General features: G+C 45.6%; 2 protein-coding genes across 3 annotated transcripts; both read right to left on the minus strand.

Annotated features, from left to right (window-relative positions):
* Window positions 1-733: 733 nt before the first annotated feature.
* SF3B6 (splicing factor 3b subunit 6) lies at window positions 734-5,669 on the minus strand. Its single transcript, XM_061990027.1, has 4 exons — window positions 5,528-5,669; window positions 5,099-5,217; window positions 3,231-3,369; window positions 734-1,966 (listed from the first exon to the last, which is right to left on the minus strand). The coding sequence occupies exons 1-4, from the start codon at window positions 5,555-5,557 to the stop codon at window positions 1,877-1,879; spliced, it is 378 nt and encodes a 125-aa protein (XP_061846011.1). The 5' UTR covers window positions 5,558-5,669; the 3' UTR covers window positions 734-1,876.
* Window positions 5,670-6,473: 804 nt separating this feature from the next.
* On the minus strand, window positions 6,474-21,580 carry TP53I3 (tumor protein p53 inducible protein 3). 2 transcript variants are annotated; one of them, XM_061990026.1, is made up of 9 exons: window positions 21,464-21,580; window positions 19,565-19,702; window positions 18,143-18,248; window positions 15,798-15,799; window positions 11,607-11,747; window positions 10,572-10,839; window positions 9,346-9,558; window positions 7,953-8,149; window positions 6,474-7,175 (listed from the first exon to the last, which is right to left on the minus strand). In XM_061990026.1, the coding sequence occupies exons 1-9, from the start codon at window positions 21,578-21,580 to the stop codon at window positions 6,987-6,989; spliced, it is 1,371 nt and encodes a 456-aa protein (XP_061846010.1). In that variant the 3' UTR covers window positions 6,474-6,986. The 2 variants fall into 2 exon arrangements, with proteins under 2 accessions (XP_061846010.1, XP_010205333.2); XM_010207031.2 differs by lacking the exons at window positions 15,798-15,799; window positions 18,143-18,248; window positions 19,565-19,702; window positions 21,464-21,580 and adding an exon at window positions 13,386-13,466.
* Between the last annotated feature and the right edge of the window lie 2,240 nt (window positions 21,581-23,820).

The following is a 23,820-nucleotide window of genomic DNA, read 5'->3' on the forward strand; positions in this document are numbered from 1 at the left end:
TGGATCACAGCAGCACCTGACAGGAGAGGCTGTTCAGGGCTGGGCAAGTGGGAAGGCTGGCAGTGGCCTGGCCACAGAGCTTCACAGAGATGCCAGCTTGGCTGCTGACAGGCCCAGAGCTTCCCATTGTCTGTTCCTGACTGCAGGGATAGCTTGCTGCAGCCCACAAGGCCCCCCTCTTGCTGCCAAAAGCAGCTTCAGCTTTAAGGCCAGGACACAGGTATGGAGAAGCCACAGCATAAGGCCCTGGCCTTGCAGTGCACGGGCTGAAGGCAGCTCTGTCACATCCCCAAGAGAAGACAGAGCAGACCCGGCCCCCCCACAGGATGCTCCCCCCTCAGGCACCAGATGGGATTGAGCACCCACCTGAAGATGAAATCACACAAAACCTCTCCCTGCTGTCCAGGGCTGAAGCAGCCAGCTGACTGTCACCACTGCCCTTGGGCCAGCTTGGAGTGTAAGGTCTCAGACATAAGCACGCACAGCGCAGGTGCTGAACACATGGGAACACTCAGGTAAGTAGGGGGACAATGCTCTACAAACTCCCCGTGGCATCACATGCAGGTGGTGGGTGACTTCTGCCTGTAACCCTTCCTTTTAGGCAGGGATACAGTGTGAAGTGAGCCTCGGTGAAAAAAAGCAGAACTACAGAGACATGCATTTATTTTTTTCCTAAAGAGAGACAAGAACCACACGGTGCTTGAAGTGACAGATTTTGATGAAAATCCAAAGATAAGAAAACAGAAACCTTCCTTTATGACAGTATAATGCACTGACAGTATATTTTGACAGTATAATACAAATCCTCAGGCAAAGCACATTTACATCTGCCCACGTTCTGCACTGGCTGGAAATTGCCTGGCGAGGGAGTCAAACAGCCCATCCGAGACAATGACCAGGACACCACCAATGCTCACATGGCTCCCAACCGCTTCAGGATGCAGGCAGAGAGTATTCTTTTCCACTTCCAAAAATCTACTGGTCATGTGTGCTCTGCATCACACTCATTTTTATTCATGGGGCACAAGTGCTGAAAAACACTACAGCACTGCAGGTATCAAAAATTAAAAGCAACCCCTCTACCATCTCCTTTTGGTCAGGTTCTCTACACCGCAAAGCGAGGTGTATTCTTGTTGCTCCCCCTAACTTCAGTACAAACCTGCTACAAGTAGCAGAGATCTTGTGTACCACTGGGTGAGCCCCTCAGCAAGGCGCTGCCACAGCAAGAGCCTCCTACTGCAGCTTATCAGTTGTGTCTCGGTCACCGAGATCAAGGTGTTTCAGCTGACGTCACCCAAGCGGCTGCACTCTTTAAAAAGAATTAAGAATTCTAAAGTATCCTTTGAATTTCCTGCAGTTTATAAAGGAAACTTTGTTACAAACACAGGTCTGTGCTCTCTCTGTTTCTAGTAAGCTGCAACCCAACAAGCACTTAATGGAGTCAGGCTCCTCAAACAGTCCTGGACAGAGAAGGGCTGTAATTTCTGTGCAATATGGAAGCGTGGTGGAGGATCAAACCACACTTCTTTCTTACAGAACAGCATCATGCCCCCTGTGGCAGGGAGATCAGTGGAAGCACTCCACTTTCAGAACACAAGTGATGCTGAGGCTCTTGGAAGCACAGGTGGGTGAATCACTCCAGGGTCACGCTGCAGGGACCAGGGCAGCACGGAGAGCCACAGCCAGTGAGGGGGACTGAACCTCACAACAGATCTTCTGATGTTTTACATTTCTTTAATTCTATCGTGAAGATCTAGAGATGCAAATTACAGCTTACTGAATTAAAAAAAAACAGAAGTCAAGACTTCATTGAGAATTGCTAGTTAGTTAAGAGCTCAACGTCCGGGCTGGAAAGCAGTTTTCCAAAAAGATCAGTTTATTTTGGTGGGTCTGTATTAATTCCATATTTTTCCTTGAGAAGCTTAAGCTGTTCCTCTTTCTTCTTTGTGTCCATCTTTTGGAATGCCTGCAATTAGGAAAAGAAAAAAAAAATTCTCATCTTATGCCATGTTATTTCCCAGTGACCACAACCAACATCACTGCAATCTCAACTGGCTGAGAGTTGGGCAGAGAAGAACCTCATGAGGTTCAATAAGGACAAGTGCAGAGTCCTGCACCTGGGGAGAAACAACCCCATGCACCAGTACAGGCTGGGGGTGACCTGCTGGAGAGCAGCTCTGCAGAGAGAGACCTGGGAGTCCTGGTTGACAATAAACTAAATATGAGCCAGCAATGTGCCCTCGTGGCCAAGAAGGCCAATGGCATCCTGGGATGCATCAAGAAGAGTGTGGTCAGCAGGTCAAGGGAGGTTCTTCTCCCCCTCTACTCTGCCCTGGTGAGGCCTCATCTGGAGTCGTGTCCAGTTCTGGGCTCCCCAGCTCCAGAGGGACAGAGAACTGCTGGAGAAAGTCCAAGTAAAGGGCTACAAAGATAATGAGGGGACTGGAACATCTCTCCTATGAGGAAAGCTTGTGAGACTTGGGGATGTTTAGCCTGCAAAAGGCTGAGAGGAGACCTCATCAACACTTAGAAATACCTAAAGAGCAGGTGTCCAGAGGATGGGGCCTGTTTTTTTTCTATAGTGCCCAGTGACTGGACAAGGAGTAATAGGAACAATCTGGAACACAGAAAGTTCCACTGGAACACGAGGAGAAACTTCTTTGTTCTTCAGGTGAGAGCCCTCACACAGGCTGCCCAGGGAGGGTGTAGTCTCCTTCTCGGCAGGTTTCCAAACCTGCCTGGATGTGTTCCTGTGCCCTCGATCGAGGGGAACCTGCTCTAGCATGGGGTTGGACTGGATGATGTCTGGAGGTCCCTTCCAACCCCCACCATTCTGGGATTCTAGGATTCTCTGAACTACATCACAATCAGCATCACCTGATTCCCAACCTTGAAGAGCCCACCCCACCCAGGACACTGTCAGGAACAGGCAGAATGTTGACAGCTGGCGATGTTCTACCTGCCAAGGAGGCCTCACATCCTGTGGTAGCGATGCAGCCGTCAGGCTCCTGCCTGCCCTCCGCCATCGTACATGCACCAGAAAAACAGTGTGCACATGGTGGCCCACAAGGACCAGCTCTCGCACAGAAATCACCAAAGAAAAGATGAAAACCTGACCATTTAGCCAACCCATCCCTGCTGCCAGTTTGAATAGATTTCTGCCTTTTCAAGCTGCCCTTCTTTCACAGTGCTGTGCTTGCAGACTACCAAACCCCCCCAGGTGCACGTACCCTGTTTGCGTTGTAGTACAACACGACGAGGTATCTGTTGCACACGTTGAACCCCGACAGGTGGTCACAGGCATTTTTGGCGTCAAAGATGTCTTCATAGACCACGTAGGCTGTTCCTCTAGTTTCAGGAGTGTTTCCACTGCAGAGTGAGATCAATTTTAATGTTAAACAAGATAAACAGGAAATAATTCTTTGAGATGAGATTAACTAATGTAAGCTCACCAAAAGACTACGGTTATTTTTTTCTAGCTATCCATTCCTGCTTTCCACACCAACCTCGAGTTCAGCATCTGAGACAACAGTGCTGAGTGGCAGAGGCACGCACTGCATTATGCTCCCCAAGGGAGATCCACCTCTCCACAACACCTATCAGAGCCTATTGCTGTCAGAGGTTGGCATACTTCTGGGAATACTTTTTTTATTAAGGCAATTAGCTTGCTTGATTTAATCTGACAAGCCTGGGCTGGCAGTTAATGGCTGTCTGCATCAGATGTCTCCGTAGGACCGGCTACAGCTGGTGGCAAATCACAAAGTCAATTTAGGAGAGTAAAAAGAGCGCTGCTGGTGCCAGGCTGCTTCAGAGGCACCTCTCAGACCACGAGTTCCATTTCCTTTGCCTGAGGGACAGGAGACACACCTGGGTACATAAAACTAGCTCAAGAGACTGCAGAGCTTACCCATCTGAAAGAGCTAAAAGATGGGTAAACTTAACCAGAACATTCTTGCTGCTAGGAAGAGAAGTCCTGAGAACAAATGACATCACCCACATCCAAACTAGGATGGGTACAAAAATGAAGAGAATGAGATAAAAACTGCGCAAAGCACAAAAGTCATTATAGAGGGAGTTCCATGTTATGCCTTGTCTCGTGACAATGTTAGGATTTCATAGAATCACAGAATGGTTTGGGTTGGAAGGGATCCAACCCTTAAAGATTTTCTAATTCAACCCCCTGCCATAGGCAGGGACACCTTCCACTAGGTCAGGTTGCTCCAAGCACCATCCCACCCGGCCTTGAATGATTCCAGGGATGGGGCAGCCACAGTATTTCCATGGAAAACAAGGCAAATCAGCAGTTCTGAGGTCAGTGGGGAGGCTGCTGCCATCCCCTTGTGCACACACCCTGACACGTCAGGCAGATGGATATATTCCCTGATGTATCCTACTTCTTCATGTCCCACTGTCACTGTTCCAACCTACATATTTTCAGAAACATCCAATATTAGCTCTTCTTTATGCTTATTAGGGAAGAATTCCACGTATTTAGCCAAGTAGGAAGTTCACACTGTACTCGGGACAAAAAAAGGATCACCAGAGCTCAGGTCTTCACTATTTCAAGTAACTAAAGGAAAAGCCTCTGATTTGCTGCAGATATGTATAACTTCAGTGCATTTAAACCAAAATGACACTCAGGTTACCGTTATCCACAGACTACATGGCTCAGGGATGAGCTGTACCTAACACATAGGGAATTGTTGCCGGTCTTTGTTTCAGGTTGATAGATCCAGCAGCAATAGAAACAGCTCTGGTCTCCTGTTCTTTAAGTATCTCTTGCCTTTTGTACTTTTACCTTTAGTTAAGGTAAAAGGTTAGTTGTATTTCAGATTTACTTATGAGAGTCTTTCCTATTTTTAACAGCTTCACACCAGATCTGAGCTTTTCCACTCTACCTACTGGCAATGCTATTTTCTAGTGAATTCACAGTTAAGAGAAACATCATCATGTTTTCCCTTTGGCACACAGGAATACTGCCAAAGTACAATTAAGTTTTTCAGCTGTAGAATCCAGTTGCTACTACCTACTGCAACAGGAATACTGATGCAAAAGCACATAAACCCCTTCACTCTTCAAAGAAAACCGAAATACTTACACCCTGATTTGCCGAATGGGCCCGTATTTCCCAAAGATATCATACATTTCCTCCGCGGTGATTTTATACGGCAGGTTCCTAATATACAGGATCCGATTGACTTCTGGAGGCAGACGGATCTGATGCAAAAACAACACATTGTGTGTTAAATCTTACAGCACTCACTTCAAACCTCACAAGAAGCAGCCCGCCCGCTAAATCTCGGGGCTAACGCCACTGAGAGAGTCCGTGTGCTTCCCTCCTCCCTTTCTAACTCCCCGCCGGTAAAAGCGTAACGCGTTTCTGTCAAGCAAGAGGGGAGAGGGTCCCGTGGCCGGCGGGACGCGGAAGGAGCCCAGAGCGAGCGAGCAGGCCCATTCTCAGCGCCGGGCCCCCTGCGAGCTTCCCACCGCACCAGGCTGCCCGGGAAGGGCAGCGGAGGGCACTCACGTTAGCTCTCTTGGCCGCTTGCATCGCCATGGTGCCGGTCGGGGTGAGGAGACTGCGCCTGCGGGGGAAACACTGTCGGCAAGGAACGAGCCGCGGCCGCCTTCGCCCTACGCGCGGGCCGGATGTGATCCCAACATGCCCCGCGCCGCGCCAGGCGGGCTCCGGAACCACGTGATGTGCGTGACCCGCGCCGCTGGCCCCGGGGCAGAGCCGCCGCTGGCCCAGGCCAACGCCGTTAGCGACGGAGGTGACGCCCCTGCGGTTAACGTATTGGAGAAGGGCAAGAAGCTGCTGCACGGGGCCTAAAACTGCAGCAGCAGCAGAAGAGAGAATATGAGAACAACATCTTCGCAGACACCCAGGTCAGTGAGGAAGGAGGGGAGGAGGTGCTCCAGGCCTGGAGCAGAGATTCCCCTGCAGCCTGTGGTGCAGCTCATGGTGAGGCCCTGTCCCTGCAGCCATGGAGGCCACAGGGGAGCTGAGATCCACTTGCAGCCTGGGGAGGGGCCCACATAGGAGTGGGTGGATGTCTGAGGGACGCTGTGCCCCTGTGGGAAGGCTCCTGGCTGCACCTGTGGGCCTGTCGACAGCGAGGAGCCCATGACGGACCAGGTTTGCTGTCAGGACTTGTGATCCTGTGCGGGACTCACACTGGAGCAGTTCATTCCTCCCGTGCGTTACCCACGTTTGGGGCAGTGTGTGAAGAGCTGCACCTCGTGGGAAGGACTCGGGTTGGAGAAGTTTGTGAGGGACCCTCAACTGTGGGAGGAACCCCACACTGTAGCAGTGGGAAGTGTGAGGAGGCCTCCACCAAAGAAGCAGCAGCAGCAAAGTCCATCTGTGATGAACTGACCACAAGTCCCATCCCTTGCACTGCTGAGGGGAAGAAGGGAGAAACTCAAAAAGAAGGAGGAGTGGGAGGGGACGTTTTAAGATTCAGCTTTTATTTCTCATTTCCCTACTGTTGTTGTGATTGATTCTTAATAAAGCATTTCTCCCCAAGCTGAGTCTGTTTTGCCTGTGATGCTAATTGCTGAGTGATCCCCCTGTCCTTATCTCAACTCCTAAGCCCATTGTTATATTTTTTTCTCCCCTGTCCACTTTAGAAGGGGGAGTGATAGAATGACTTGATGGACACCTGGCACCCAGCCAGGATTAAACTGCCACAGCGTGGGGAGAAGGCGCTGGAAAACTGATAGTAAAGGAGGTGGTGCCTGGCAGTTTTATCCTGTGTTGAGAAACACTCAGGGACTTTTTGCTTACGTGTTCAAACTACGATGCCAGAGCTGCAACAAACCTTTTTATTCAATGCATGCTGAAAGGCATTGCTTTACCCCTCCTTTTTCGCATCATGCCACAACACATCATTGGGGATTTGGAAGCAGAAATGGCAAATTCCTTGCTTGTCAAACGTCCATAACCATCTGTCCCCGAAACAGCTAAGGCAGTAGGCCTTTCTTTAAGATGAAGCAGGCATTTCAATGACAATTTTGCCAATATTCTTGTTTTCTTCCATGAACCTGTGTGCCTCTGCAATCTTGTGAAGAGGGTAAACGCTGTCAACAAGTGGTTGGAGATGAGGGGAAGCTCCTTCAGAAAAATATGGCAGCACATCTTCTGTGAAGGCTTTAACCAGCCGCTCCTTATACTGAAGAAAAAAAGCATTTTTAATGTTATTTCCCATCACTTCATTCACAGAAGTGTCTTTGAGCACAGTATACAAAGTGTGTAGAGTTCTCAAGGGGTCACTTTTTGACATTTTCATGGTGAGGCAGACATGCAAACATCTGGCACGTGTACATTGCAAACAAGAAGAAAACTTTCAGATGAATTCTCTTTTTAGAGAATTATATTCAATTAAACAAGGTATGAGGTCAGTGCAGAACCATTTAAAGTCAAACTGATAAAGTTCTTAAGAATATTATGTATTAAACCATGGGCACAATCCATCCTGGGGCTCTGCACTGCTGTCTTTCACTGTAATATCTGAGAATTTTCCACTTAAAGTGTTTTCTTCCTCAGAAATTTCTGGGCATCCAAATGGCCATGGTCTCTACTTTGAAAAATTATCTAATGAAGGTTTTTCTTCCACCCTCCTCCCAGACTTGATCAAGTTGCCTGATTGCTTGAGTTTTTTGTTTAGTCTTAAGCCAAATAGTGCGGTACTCTTGAAGTATGTTACAGAGTCACGGGCATGGTTCCTCTGATTCACTAGTTGGTAAAGGGAGGCATTTGATAAAAACAGAAAAGGGAAATTACAACTTAGTTTTGCAAAGTTTTCCAAAATATGTAGCATGAGTTCAAGGTGCTGCTTTTTTGGTAATAACCACTTAGATTCTGCACTGATGCTGGTATCAAACGAAGACCCTCAAAACCACCATCAATTTGAAAATCAAACTATGCACTGTTGGTAGCTGTTACTTGCCTCCTTGTCTCGTGATCGTAGTAGACTTGTATGGATGCTCGCTCGTTTGGAAAGCAGCCTTGCAAACAGGTCTCCATGTACGTCACCTCCGCTCAGCAGCCCATAAATAATCCACCGGCCATCAGTACCCAGACAGTTGAGATTCTTCTCCCAGTATGAGCCACCAACACAATCTAAAATAACGTCTACTCCGGAACCTCAAGAAACAGAAAAGATTTCAGTGTACAAAAGCGTTTTTAAAGAGTGTATATAAAGTAAATATGTAAAGGGCTGCTGTTAGGAGGATGGAGCCAGGCTCTTCTCAGTGATGTCCAATGATAGGACAAGGGGCAGCAGGTACAAGCTGGAACATAAGAGGTTCCAAAGAAATACAAGGAAGAATTTCTTTACTGGAACAGGCTGCCCAAATGGGTTGTTGAGTCCCCTTCTCTGGAGACATTCAAAACCCACCTGGATGAGTTCCTATGTGACCTACTTTAAGTGGTCCTGCTCTGGCAGGGGAGTTGGACTAGATAACTGTTCAAGATCCCTTCCAGCCCTTGAGATACTGTAGTCGAGCTGCATTAAAGGTAGCATCATTTCAGGCAAAGATACGGCCTTGTTCTTTATAGATACAGAATCAGTCCTGCAGTTCTTACTTAAAGCTTTCTACTGAAGTTAGAAATGATTTGTAATGAATTTCAGAATTTGGCACAAAAAAGAATCATACATGTCTAGATGCAGACTCTCATAAAACCATCCCAAATGCTTAGAAAAGCTATGTTTTTCCAGCAGCAAAAGAACTAAGTTTTGTTCCTGTATTCAAACAATTACAAAATATCTAAATGGTTTGGGTCAGGAGGTTGGGGCATCACTTTTTTCTGTTGTATCTAGCGGCAGGACAAGGGGTAATGGGATGAAGAGTTCCATTTAAATATAAGGAAAAACTGTTTCACTGTGAGGATGAGGGAGCCCTGGCACAGGCTGCCCAAGGAGAGTGTGGAGTCTCCTTCTCTGGAGGTCTTCAAAATCCACCTGGACACATTCCTGTGTGATCTGACCTAGGTGACCCTGCTTCTGCAGGGGTGTTGGATTAGATGAGCTCTAAAGGTCCCTTCCAACCCCTACCATTCTATGATTCTATCATGATTTGGTCCCACTTGTGGAGACAACAGTAACACAGATGCAAATGCCCCAAATGAACATGAAGCCAAGGAGAGTTCATGCAGAAAACAGCACAAATAAAGGCAGATTCTTGGGCCAAACAGGAAGTTTGGCTGTGCTAATTTGGTCATTACTGTCTGCTCCTTCATTGACTAATGTGACCATTAAAATCGAGGGCGTGTGTGTGTGCGTTAGGAGGCAAACACTCCTCCTACACTCTTAACAGCATCTTTCACACTGAGGTGTTTACCTTGGGTGAATTCCAAGACCCTTTCACTAAAATCTTCATTCTTGTAGTTGAACCCTGCAGCTGCTCCAGCATTTGCTGTTGCTTTCAGTTTCTCTTGAGTTCCCGCTGTCACGATGGGAACAGCTTTTGCCAGGTTCACCAGCTGAACGGCTGCCAAACCAACTCCGCTGGCCCCAGCGTGGATCAGCACGCTCTCGCCCTCCTGTACTTTCCCTGGAGGAGGACATAAGGGAAATGCTTACCCTTTTGCCATCACCTTTGGATTAAAATATGATTAGGTTGGAAAACACTGAAGGTAAAGATGAAAGAGAGTGCAGTCAGCCTTTTTATACCAGGACTATCTACTGCCACCAACAGAAAATGCACTCAAAGGATGTTAATACTGAGAAATCAGTCGCTCCACAACGCAGAAACACCAGAAGTGCTGGGTAATGTTACAGACCTGTTTACCTATTATTTTACCATCTACCAGCTGCCCTTAGACATTTGCTTGTCTTCCACTGATTGCTACAGGAAGTGTGGCACTGGGTAGTCCCGGAGATGTGGCCCTAATTGACCACAGACCCTCCAGGAAACAACACTGCTTAAAGTAAGTCTTCATTTCAGGTAGTGAGGAAAGTTACTTGTTTGTAACTCCTGTTCTTTAGTGGAGGTTTTACATGCTGCTGCTGAGGAGGGTAGAAGAAGGGCATTTTTCATCTGAGGGTAGCCCTGGCAAGTGCTACTGTTAGTGCCTCTGGAGCACATTTTAAAAGTGAAGAGTATGAACTTATGTCTGTATTAAGTCTGCTCAGAGAGGGTTTTACCTACAACTGATGTCTCTGTGAAACAAGGTACAAGCAGATGTTGTCTACTGTGGATCTACAGGCAATCAGTGGGAAAGTTCGTGACACTGAAGTCAAATCTTTAGGAGACAACACCTAAATTTATTTCAGGGTTTGAACTTAATGGAAATTACTATCTAGCTGAGAAATACAGACAAAAACTAGCCATCTTTCCATATCCTTCCTTGTAAATACACAATCAGCAGAGTAAGTTGTGACTGGGAAAATGTGGCCAAGATTGCAGAATTTGGGACTGGCATACTGGATTTTGACCCATGTGAATGGAAGGACAGAGAAAAGGTTCTCAAAGGGAAACAGCATTCAGACAGAGGCACTAAAGTGAGGATTTCTTAACAGAAATGAGCTGTTTTGGTGGGACAGATTTGCAAACACTCTTCTCACCTACAAAATGCAGCAGCTGGAAGGCTGTTAACCAGGCTTCAGGAACCGCTGCAGCCTGAAGAAATGTCATGTCTTTGGGCACTGGCATCAGGTAGCCTTCGGGCACTGTAACGTATTCTGCCTGGCCACCTCCAGAGAGCAGGGCCATCACTGCATCACCCATCTTCCATGCGCCCTTGCAGCCAGGTCCAAGCCCCACCACACTCCCAGCTGCTTCTAAGCCTAAAATATCACTTGCTCCTTTGGGGGGAGGGTACTTCCCTCTCCTCTAAAATAAAAGAAAGGAGAGGGCAAGGAAGGAAAAACCACAAGTCTATGAGTATAATGGCCTGCGATATTTTACTCACATGCCTTCCACCTAAATTCCAATCTGTTTAATCCTGATTTTGCGTCGTGCAAATGTTCCAGTAATTTGAGGATCTTCTATCCTCTGGCAACACTTCTTATTTCCTACGCATGTTTTATACTTAAAACTCTCTTTGTAAATTCAATTTGTTGGAAATCCCCTTTGAATTCACTTTGTTGCAAGTTCCCTTTGTCCATGCCAATCCATCCTGGTCTCTAGATGCAGGGCTTTCAGCTCAAAGCAGCTCAGACTTAACAATTCGAGTGTGATTTCTCCCCACTGGAATCAAGACAGTGGAACGTTTCATAGAATCATAGAATGGTAGGAGTTGGAAGGGACCTTTAGAGATCATCTAGTCCAACCCCCCTGCAGAAGCAGGTTCACCTAGATCACGTTCATCTCAAATTCCCAGAGAGTGGTCTAAGCATATAGAAAGACCAGAGCTTTGATTTTAGATCTTTACTTGAAAGGCAGCCACCTTTCCATGCCACCCCAGCATTGCAGTGACAGATGAAGACATTTATCTGCTGAATCAACAGACCTCTCTTCACTCAGCCCTATGGACTCTCCCATCCAAATGCTCACCAAGGCCAATCTCTCTTAACTCTTCAGATCTTTCAAGACCTCAGATAGGAGCTTGAAAAACTGTTGTGGTTTCAGGTGCATAAATCTGCTTAGCAGAGACATACCTGGAGTAAGTCAGCCCTATTTAGAGCGCTGGCAGAGACCTTCACAAGAACTTCTCCTTCTCCTGGATGAGGTTTCATCACTTTTTTCACATAGAGATTTTCTGGGCCTCCTGGGCAATCAAAATAGGCTGCCAACATTTTCTGAGGGGAAAAAAACCAAAACAAAAACACCACCCAAACCCCAAAATCCAGGTGTGAATTCAGGCCCACTGGGGTGCAGCTAGAAAACCACAGTCATCAGGAACCACAACTCTACAGCCTCCCCTCTTCAGACATACAATGCGAACTGTGACACAGTTTGAAGGTGGAAGAGGGGAGGGCTGCCAGAGAGAGACAAGGAACTCTGAGATACGTTAACATGGGACACAGTCTATCATTGCCAAAGACACTTGACAAACTACAAAGATCACCTTACACCAAGTCCTTCACCGTGCACAGGGCCATGTGTAGGTCCATCAGTGCTGACCTCCCACCCACCTTAACTGTAAAAAGTAGCACATCAAAATAACACCCTTTGGTCTCAACTTCCTGCATGATTAGGGCCCCAGTGCTCAACTGACTAAAGGACACAGGTCCTTAAAATTGTAGAGATAAATTGGATTTTAAAGCCCTCAGCAGAAAGAGCCTCAACACTTCTAAAATCACGTTGGGTGCTGCTTTATGATTCAGCCCATAGATGGCATCTTGAAGATAGACAGAGGCACAGCAGCCATCTAGTGCGTATGAACAATAGCAAATGGTTTTTAAACCTCCTGTTTATTTCCCTTGCCTCAGCAGGGGATTCCTGTGTGCCCGATTTTCTCTGGCAGAGGGACCCACTGCTGCAGGAGTCTTTCAAGTAACTCCTTAGACACGGTTCCTGGCTTCCTAGCTTTTTGGCACCATCTGTTGTTGAGATGGGCTGAGCCCTCAAGCCTTCTCCCACCTGGCAAAATCAAATCTAGAGCAGTCTTCCCTCTGCCCCCTGGGTGCTGGGCACAAGGAGATGAGCAGAGAAAAACACAATGGGAATGAGTGTTGCTTCCTGTGAGCTGCTACTATGCTGAGTATGGGGCTGCCTCCCAAAGACGTGCGCAGGGTGGGCTGCAAGCCAGAGCCCCTGCGAGTAAACGGCATTATGTGACAGACCACCATGCCCTCTGTGAAAATCACTTCCATTATGATATCTGCACAGGAAGCGCTACGTGCATACTTAGTTACTGTGGTAAGACTGCAAATGCAGAGCGATAACCACCTTGAAAAGCCAGGAGTGTAAATCCCCACGGGGTGGTGCTCTGTGGCCATTTTACCGTCAACAGGCACTTCCAATTGTTCGAATAAAATGTAAATTAAAGCTTTTTCTTTCAAAGGCTGGCTGTCTATCAGTCGTTTTCAGCTGAGCCATTGCATCCAATCCCAGAAAATTAACACAAAAACTGAATGGGAAACCCACCAGCTACCGTCCCATGGCAGGTGTTTCTGCTCTCTTATTCTGCCCAAAGTTAGTCAATTAGAAACAAAATGCGAAAGAAGCTTTTGTCCCTCTTCCAATGCAGTCCACTAACCTGCATTTTCATAAATGCATCTCTTTGTTGCTAGAAGCAGACCCACAAAAATGAATTTAAAAGAAAAGAGGGGGAATCGGAATGCTTGCATCGTTTTCTAAAGGACAGAAAACCGCAGGAACTGAAACTCAAGTTTCCAACCAAATGCAACAACTTCAAAACACCAGATCTGCCAGCAGTGGCCCCAAACAATTTAAAGAAGTTACGTGGTTCCTGGGCAAAATGTGTGACTCACCTTTTTCCTGTAAAGAAAGGAGGACGTTCTCTGCACCAGGAACGAACCCAGCCTGCACTCAGGAACGGAGCCGGATCCCAGTTCCTCCTCTCCCAGCTCTGCCCATGCTGCTGCCATTCCCCAGCAAGTCAGGGGGTGGAACAGCATGAGGTTGTTTTATTAGGGCAGAACAGACAGGCACAGAGTCGGAAATCTTAGGACATCTCACCATTATTTCTACCCACGCACCTGGTTTATTGCACGGCTTGAGGCAGAAATCTCCTTCTCCCTTCGGCACCCAGGCCGTGACCCGCCGGCTCCCCCCAGCACACGGGAGGTTTGCCCCATTGCCTTTGCTGTGCCGACCTGCCGGCTGTGTGAGATTTTGCACATTCTGAGGCAGAGCATTTAGCTGACGGTTGGACTTCTGAGCTCAGGGTACTGCAGACTGGACTTACCTAAACCACATTAAAGGCCCGTGAGCTATGACACCCGAGGAAGCTTTGTTGTGCTCTCGTTCCTGTAAGACAACAGTGCTCAAAGGTTTACAGCTTCACGAAGTCTCTCAGCCCAGTGCATTTCTGCCTGACAGTTGGGCTGCCCGATCGCACCTCTTCATTGAGCTTTGCTGTTTCCCCCACAAAAAGAAGGATCAGCTCGTGCCTTTCTTTGTGTCCTACTCACCAGGTCTTGAGCAGTCAGGGAATAAAACTGGCACTCCAGAGGATTTAAACATGATCAATCATTTGCCTGTGAGACTCTTCTGCGGATTTTTGTCCTACGGATTTTGAGATTTTTGGATGCAGGCTTTTAAACTCTTAGTTGAAACTAAACTAATTTAGAAACAAATATAGCTACAAATTCTTTTATTCTCATGTGACTCAGAGTTTGAGGTTTTATTAAATGCAAAAAGATCATGGAGTCTGGTCTTCTTGAGGCTGCTGTTCAATTGGTGACGCAGGCAAAGCCTCTGCTATCCCCTCCATACAGTAATGGGTTCACTAGGATCTGGGTTCTTTCATGTCTTACAGCACACACAGCATGATTTGAGCCTGGTAGTGACATTGTCTCTCCTCCCAGAACTTTGCAGTCCGCTAAAGGAACTTCTATAGCAGTCAATCACAATGCAAACTGACATTTTCAAAGTGTGTTTTATTTGTAACAGTGAAAGATCTACAGGAAAACCTGAAAAACTGTTAATGTAACAATTTCCTTTGTCCCTTGGGTAGCTTTAATGCTGTGGGTTTCTTTGCTTAGGGACTAATAATTTTCTTATCTGGAAGCAGGTTAAAAGACTACATTAGAAAGGTTAAACAGAGCATCTTAAAGCAAATCTTGAAGACATTACTTTCAATTCAGTTAAGGAACTGTGATGCTAGATGTGTAGGGCAGTTCTCTTTGCAGCAACAGCAAGCCCGCAAGTATTCTTGAGAAAAACAGAAGGAAACTCAGCACTTGGCAGGTCATAAAGCAGTAGTTTCTTACTTGAGCTGGATAATACTTCAAACTTCTATATATTATTTCATCATGAGCAGTCCTTCTGAGGCTGATGAAGTTCATGTTTTCTGCAGATTCAGCTACCTTTCTCTCTAAAGTAATCTGCTATAATAATAAAAGGAAATAAGGAAAAAAAAAACCAAACAAGGAAGGTCATATAGAGAATTGCTGTAATGCAGATGCTTTTTCTCAAGTTCAAATCCACCTCAGACTGTACTGTACTCAAAAGAAGACAGCTGTATTTCTAGCTGAAAATTAAAAGTACTTATATTCATGAAGTAGTATGTGTTTTAAAGAATAAACACTGAGCACTTTAAACCTTTTTCACAAATCTCTCCTAACATGCAAAGAAAAGCTATTTTGTTTTCTTTTTGCAAAAAAATAGTCCAGAACAGCAATAATAAACCCCAGGAAATATACATTGTCAAAACTGCTGCAAATCTGGCACTGGAAACACTTAGACCTTAGAAGTTACTCAAGAACGGTGGCCAGTTACAGACAATGTGACCATTTGCAAGGCCAAATAACTTATAGGCAAATTGTTACAGGATTTTGCAAGTCTTGGCTTTTGGCTTTTTTTTTCCCATTCTCCAAACTTTATGTTTTCTGCGTTTCTCCCCTGGCAGCAAAGCAGCTAGTATCAACTGTGAAATGTCTCCTGTATTTATTACTGAGCCATCCAGGCAAACCTGTGTCTAAGTAATACAATGGCACCTTTTGGATCTGTTCAAACTCCATTTGTAGTTCTGCAGAAAAAGACTACGATAGAGATAGGCTGAAGTTAAATTAAAATATAAGGCCCAATTCTGACATTTAGTAAGTCTCATTAATGCTGCCCTAGACAGAAACAATCTCTTGAAAACAATGTCTCTTCCATACCTGGAAGGACCTCTGTGGTTTGGTTTCATACCCATTTTGACCCAGCGATTTAAAAACTCCTGTTGATGTTACCAGGATGGGAAATCTCTCTGTTGCTCAGTTCATAGCCAAGCACATAAACATCCCCCCCAGATTCACATGATTTGAAGTTAATGTGCTGGCCATGCATGTCTATTAATCTGTAAAAGATACATCATAGCTGCTCAATATGAGAGAGATGAGACAGAATCATGTTTGGAGCAAAAGAAAAATGAGGGTCTCTAGGCAGAGGATCACTGTCAGTGAGTGGACTGGGGGACCACATGATGGGAGAGAGCACGGCCAGGAGAGCGGACCTGAACGGGCCAAAGGGCTGTTCCTTACCACAGGATGTCACGCCCAGTATATAACCTGGGGGAAGTTGGCGGGGAGGGGCAGATCACTGCTTAGGCATGAGGCAGCAAGTGTTGAGCAATTGCATTGGGCATCACCTGTCTTCTCTTGGGTTTTGTTTCTCTCAATTACTATTGCTATTATTATTATTATATTTTAGTCTTCTTACTGTTACAATATTTTATTTCAGCTCAGTTATTACATTGTTCTTAACCTATGAGTTTTGTTTTCTTTTGTGATTCTCCTCCCCATCTTGGGAGTGGGTTACCGAGTGAGTGGCTGTGCGATGCTTAGTTGCTGCCTGGGGTTAAACCACAACAGCAGTTCAGTGCTGGTATAATGGGTTTGTGCTCAGCCTGAGGCACTGACAGAAACAATGGCTGAGAACAGAGAAATAGCTGAGAAAGCAGAACACAACATAAAGCAGCCTGAGGTTGCTCTGATAGTTGAACCTGAAATGAACACAGGAAAGATCAAAAACATCCCAGGCAATCCACTACCCTCTTCTCCTGGCCTGTATGCAGTCAGATGCATTTTGGTTAAACCCAGTGCTGGGGCTGGAAGGTGTGAAGAAGTGCAGAGGCTGCAGTGGAGGCCAGTCTGTCACTGACAGCAAGCACAGATGCACCAGCCACGAACCAAGCTGCTGAGGGCCCAGCAGGCAAGTTGGTTTTCAAACCTGCATTTAGCCTCTAGAAATCCTACTCTTGACCAGAGCTTTTTGAATTGTAAAAGCCTTTTGAAAAAGGTCTGATGAAAAACTTGTTACTGACAGTCTTACAGTTCATTCCAGACAAACAGTTTATGCCCCAAAACAAAAATTAATTCCTCTTTTAGGCATCTAGGTGAGGAACAAAAGCTAGGAGCACAGTGAGCCTACAGTGAGCCTTAGCAATCCCTTAGAAATACAGTGAAAAACAAGGCTATTCTGGGAATCTGCTCTTGTGCATTTTATCCATTTGGATGATGCAATAGTGTTGATATCCATTTGGATGATGACTGTAGCCTTGATATGGACTTAGCCATATAGTACATCAATAAAATGTGTAACTTATTTAACTCCCAAAACAAGGACAATGAAGACTGGTTAATCTTTGCCTGCACCTCCCACAAAGGGAATGATATATTTGAGAGGTAACCAGGATTCTGCAGCTGTGAAGGGCTGGGTTACAAGGAAAGGCTGACACTGAGTCTTCAAAACACTGAGCCCAAGAGAAACTTAAGAGGACTCACATAAAAGAAACTTGAACAGGGGAGGGAAGGAAATGAGCACTTTTTTTGAGAAGAGGTGCTTTGTTACTGTGAGCCATTTTTTTTTCACCAAAAGCTTTGTAAAGCACTGGCACAGGCTGCCCAGGGAAGTTGTGGAGTTACCATGCCTGGAGGCATTCCAAAAGCGTGTAGCTGTGGTGCTGAGTGACATGGTTCAGTGATGGCCGTGGCAGTGCTGGGATAACAATTGGATTTGATGATTTTACAGCTCTTTTCCAACCTAACTGATTTTATGCTTTTGAGACAAGGAGACTAGCTCCATGATATCTCAATATTCACATGTAGGAAAATGGACTCCAGCTTTTTCCAGAGACTAGGCAGAGAAAGACTGAAGGCCTTAGAGAGCTCGCATGTCTTTGAAGAAGTGGACTGTAAAGCAGAGTATCAAAGCTGATGCTCTATAAAAGTCTGCTTAAGACCTCAGTGTTGGGTGTGTGAGGTCGGGAAAATGTGACTGGCAGGTCCCATTTTGTTCAAGGGTAATTAACAGGAAACCTCTGCCAGAATAGCCAAGGGAAGAGAGTTCATCAACCTCTTCATATCCGTGGAGGCTTTGGAGCACGAGTACTTAGCACAGTGGGGTGAGATGTCAGGAGAGGGCTGTTTAGCTGTGGAGCAATAACCCTGGTCTGTATTCAGTTTCCAAGATTTTCACGATTTGGTAGTTCATCAGATTAATTTTTGAAGCTGTTTGCAAGGATGGAGCTAATCCATGAGACATCAGCATGCAGGCACACGGGTACTACCACTTCCCTCACCTAGTTTCTCCACAGCTTCCACGCACACACTGGGGTACATGCCCACTCTGTAAGTAGCAACCAGGATGAATGTCTTTGTCTTCACAGCTATCAGGCCTCCATCTGGCTGGATATGATGGAAATTTGGTATAAGATTAGAAGTTAATAAAAAAATACAGATGTACACATACTGCCTGACGGTTTGGACCAATTACAGGCATTTTTCTTTGACAGTCTGCCTATTTTCTTAGGGTAAAAAAGGCAAACACTGTCTAAGCCAGGACACAGACAGTGACAGTGCATGTTCTGAAGACCACTGACCATTAAAGCCAGTCAGACCTCTATTATATTGTCTATTCTCACATCCATTGATTGATGTATTATTGCACAGTGCTTTGCAGAAATGTTATCCTAGTGCTCAATGTCTTATGCAAAAGCCCTGAGAAATGCAAATAAAATAACTAGCATTTCCATGAAAGCATGCCCAGGGTTTCATGAACCTTGGCCCCCAAACTCTGTCTCACTAATTTCTAATAGGGAATGGAAAAAAATAGTGCAAAGTAGTACATTTTTCTGAAATGGGATCTGAATTTAAGGGCTGCTCAGCCTCTTCTGCAGGTGACTTAGCTCATTTACTGGGGAGGGGAAGAATTAAGAAAATGCTGATAACATGCAGTTGAATGTATTTACTTTATAACGTGTGACTCACCAGTGATAACAAAATTCTGCCATTCTGAGAATGGCTGCATATAGCCATGTCCTCAGTTTCTGTTCCTGAAGACAAGTTACAAAGTGAATAAGGTGACTAATAAGGTTCTGCTCACCCGTGTCTCTTCTCTTCCCCCACTCAGTTACCTGTTCCTGCTACCTTAATCTGGCCTTGGGCGTGCCAGCTTCCTATTATCTGATTAATTCATTAATAAGGCAACAAACCAAATAGACAAACAACAACAAAAAAAACAAAACAGAAGTGACAGGTTACTTCTCAGCATAGGTGTTTCCCAGTGAATTTGTACTATACAGCTGGTACTTTTTTTGTATTCTGCATCAATTTCATTCCACACCTGCTGGGAAGGTGATATTGAGAGAAAAAAGGAAGGAAGGAAGGAAGGAAGGAAGGAAGGAAGGAAGGAAGGAAGGAAGGAAGGAAGGAAGGAAGGAAGGAAGGAAAGGAAGGAAAGAAATGAAGGAAGGAAGAGAAAGGAAGAAAAGAAGAAAGGAAGAAAGAAAGCAAGAAAGCAAGCAAGAAAGAAAGAAAGAAAGAAAGAAAGAAAGAAAGAAAGAAAGAAAGAAAGAAACAAAGAAAGAAACAAAGAACAGCACGTGAAGGCTTTCTGGTTTTGTTATGTGGCTTGTGTGTTGTGTTCACGTAACCAGGCAGTGAGGAAAGGTAGTGGGAAGTCTCCAGATTTCTCAGGACAGCCCCAGCTCTTGTCAACGTACATTTTGAAGGTAGATGGAATGCTCATCCGCACGGACACATTTGTAGTTCTTCTCCTTGAAGCAGAGTCCTTCCCTTCTGACTTGCACTAAGTTCTTGTGGAAAGCATGGATAAGGTTTAAAGCATTCTCTGGTGGCACCTGTGTTAGTACAACAGTGTTATGGACCATAAATGCACCTTTTTGCAATGGAGCTGCTTTTCACCCTCCCACTGTCTCGGATAGTTGACTTAAAATTATAATGTAAAAAAGAAATAACTAAAAACGTCTACCTGGCTTTGAAACTAGACCTAGTTTCTGTACAGTCTGCTATATTTCCAAAGTCTTGTTTGCAACTATCTGCTTAGTCTGTGATTGCTATCTGCACAGTCCCATTAGTCAGTGACACTTGTCCGGGTAGGCAACGTGCCCTGTGGTGACTGGACCCTTCTGTTAAAGGCAACATAGGGTGTGAGGCAGCCTTCCTTGGGCTAGCACAGAGATCACTCGAGGCCAATTTCAAATCTTAGTCTTCAATGGGGAAGCGTAACTTTTTGCAAGTCTGAACCAGATCATCATTTGAGTCACCATCCCTGGAGATATTCAAAAGATGTGTCAATGAGGTGCTGAGGGACATGGTTTAGGGGTGGCCTTGGCATTGCCAGGTTAAAGGTTGGACTCCACTATCTTAAAGGTCTTTTCCAACCTAAGTGATTCTATGATTCTATCAACACACCTCAACAGAGCAGTCTACACAGGTCATAAATCTGTTCATTTCCACGAGCTCTTGGGCTCAGTCTATGTGTGACTGGGTCCCTGGTTTGGCAGGTTTATTTTTCATCTGATTGGATGAGATGATCCAATAATCCCTTTTGACCTGACATTTTTTCCAGTCAGTGGAGCTGTTGATAATTTACACTGTCTGAGGACTTTGCTTTCGACCTCGGCATGTAATCTGCCTTGCTGAAGAGCAAACAGGCTGGTATCTCTGAAAGCTGTGGTTTATATTAAATATCATTTATATATTTATAATTGACATTTATATATTAAAGATGATGTCACTATTACCTAGTGGACTGATGATTCTCTCTGCAGAGAATCTACCCCAAAGGATGGGGCTATCTTAAGAGCTTCTTCTGAATGCATTCTTCTGAGAATGTCAAGTGTACCAGTACGTAACCCTAGAAATGTTTGAGAGCTCGTATTGTGGGGATTTGGAGAGGAAGTGTTGTCTCCAAAGGATGTTAAGGATGACTGTGGTGTGGGGAGCATTTGTGGACTGTGTCAAGGAGTGCACATTAGCTTTGCTGTGTAACAGGGTATGACCAGAAGTGTTGTTATTCTCTGTTTATCAGCTGTTGGACAATGCAAACAGGTAAGCTACATCTATCCCAGAAAATTTAAGATGCTAAGGCACAGTTCTGAATACTGTCAGAGCAGTCCAGGTACAGTTTTGGCCTGGGCCAGCAAGCACGTTCCCACGCAATACCCAGGCACAGTTTGCAAAATTAGAATGGTCCAGGACCTCTCCCCAGGGCCAACCCAGTACAACCACTCTTTGTGGGGGTCACAGCATGGGCACAGTCATTCCACACCAGCAGGTCTCAGTGCCCAAGGTCGTACCTATAGACATCTGCTTCACTGGTGGAACTGCAGCATGTGAAGTAATTAAAAAAGACTCCTTGAAAATGCCAGTTAAATGGCAACTGTCTCCTGAAGATCACAGCTGTGAAACAAGTAATCTGCTTCACAGGTTGCCCCCTCATCACAGCAGCTAGGCTGTATCCCTTGCCTCTGAAGTTGAAAGAAGCAAGTGGATTCAGCAGAGCACATTGCTCCCTGCCATTACGATGGCTTTCTGCTCTGGATTCCCAGAGTTTCTACCTCTGCTTTCACTTCCCTGGGCGCTCTGTGATCTCTTACATGAAAGCCAAAGGTTGAGGCACAGACTTCCCTTTCCTTTGTGTTGATGATAGCTGCATTTTCCACATGCTTTGTTCCAATAAGACTGTCATTCAGCAAAGCCTGCAGTTCGTTCATACTTCTTCTGTTTTCTAAAAAGAAATAGATATATAAATGTTCACTTCTCTTTTACATTAGAAACCAGATTCTTCAAGTGGCATTTAGGAGTTTCAAAGGAAGTAAGGCTAGGCCTCAGATAGGCAAAATAACAAAACAAAGATCCTAAAAACAAGAGACCAGCAGAATAGACCTGCAAGATGATGGTCACCTTTACCAGAAAGGCCATAATGGTTACATTTTTATAGTGTAAGTATTTCCAGGTTCTTTTCCTGGCATTTAATTTTCCTCTCACTGAGGAACTAATCCAGCATGAAGATACTAATTAAATAAAACTTGCTATGAGCAGCATATCACAGCTGAAATAAGGAAGTTGAGAGTGGTTGCTGGGCCAGCCTTGACCCAAAACAAAAATGACTTTTTTAATGGTGTAGTCGTTTTGTGTGGCCAGGTTTTGGTAGCAGGGGGCTACTGGAGCAGCTTCTTTAAACAAATAGCTGCCAGAAGCTTCTCCTGTATCTCACAGGGCTGGTGCCAGTTGGCTCTGAGATGGGCCCACTGTTGACCAAGGTCAAGCCAGTCACTGATTGAGGTTACGCCTCTGTGAATAACATATTTTAGAAAGGGAAGAAGTTGCTGGGCAGCTGTTAAAACAGCAGCAGCAACAGGGAGTGAGAATATGAAAACATCTCCACAGGCACCAAGGTCAGTGGAGAAGGAGGTGAAGGAGGTGCCCAGGCACTGGAAGAGAGATTCCCCTGTGGCCTGTGGTGAAGACCATGGTGAGGCAGCTCACTCAGAGATCCACTTGCAGTCTGTGGAGGACCCCACGCTGGAGTGGGTAGATGCCAGAGGGAGGCTGTGACCCCATGAGAAGCCCACCTTGGAGCAAGTTCTTGGCAGAACCTGGGAACCTAAGAAGAGAGGAATACATGCCAGACCAGGTTTGCTGTTAGGACTTGAGACCCATGCTGGAGCAATCTGTTTCTGAAGGAGTGTTCTCCCTGTGGATGTCCCATGTTGGGGCAGAGTGTGAGGAGCTGTCCCCATGGGAGACCCTATGCTGGAGAAGTTCGTGAAGAACCATAGCCCATGGGAACGACCCATGGTGGAAAAGTTAGTGAGGGACTGTCTCCTGTGGGAGGCACCCCACACTGTAGCAGTGGGAAGTGTGAGGAGGCCTCCCCAAGAAGAAGCAGCAGCAAAGTCCATCTGTAATGAACTGACCACAATCCCCATCCACCATCCCCTGCGCCACTGGGGTGGGAGAAGAGAGAGTCCAGGGAAGAAGGGAGGGATGGGGGGAAGTGTGTTACGATTCAGATTTTATTTCTTATTTTCCTCCTCTGTTTTGATTGTTCATTAATAAATCAAACGATTTCTTCCCAAAGTGAGTCTGTTTTGCCCATGACACTAATTGATAAGTGATCTCAGTGTCCTTATCTCGATTCACAAACCTCTCATTATATTTCTCTCTCCCCTGTCCAGTTTAGGAGGGGAAGCGACAGAACAACCTGGTGGCACCTGGCACCCAGCCAGGGCTAAACCACCATGAATGACCAGTACTAACATGGCAATTGTTAGACATCTGGGTCAGTGTGACACTACCGGGGTCCTCCTTGGAAGAAAACTTAGGTTTCTCTCACGTGATTCTATCTCTGTGTGTCTACAGAAACAGCAGCAAGAGAAGTTAGCTGCTGATACAATCTCCAGAGAACTGACAACAGGTGTCTTGCTTACTTCATCCCTGCCCAGCTACTAGGTGCTTGCAAAAATTGCGGACTAGCAGTTCTGTTCTAGCCATTGTGATCAAATGGTAAATAATCAGTATAAAAGCAGTGTTTTCTTATCACTAGATTGCAGCCATATCATACATAAAGTTTCCATTTGAGTTTCATGAAGTCAGCATTAAATGACAATGTATGAAATCCTGTAACAGAACTCTGTAAACTAACTCGGGACTAACTTAGTAAACTAACTAGGGTTACGTGGCTTTATTTTGCATGAGGGTATTGGAAATTGCTCTAATATTGCAGTTGAATACAGCTATCAGGCTTATCAAGCAGTGTAATGAGTGGCCTGTCACAAAGACATCAGGCTAGAGCATTTATTATGAAGTCCCGAGCAATGAGGATGTATTTGTGTTATAAACCAATGAAAACAAGACGCGTTCCGGTGAGAGCTCCACAGCCATTTGTTCAACACCTCGAGGAGCCCGGCAGAAGGCCGCAGGGCTGGGCACGGCCCGTGGTCATTGCAGG

The sequence above is a fragment of the Colius striatus genome, chromosome 2 (genome assembly GCF_028858725.1).
Source record: "Colius striatus isolate bColStr4 chromosome 2, bColStr4.1.hap1, whole genome shotgun sequence".
NCBI classification, from domain to species: domain Eukaryota; kingdom Metazoa; phylum Chordata; class Aves; order Coliiformes; family Coliidae; genus Colius; species Colius striatus.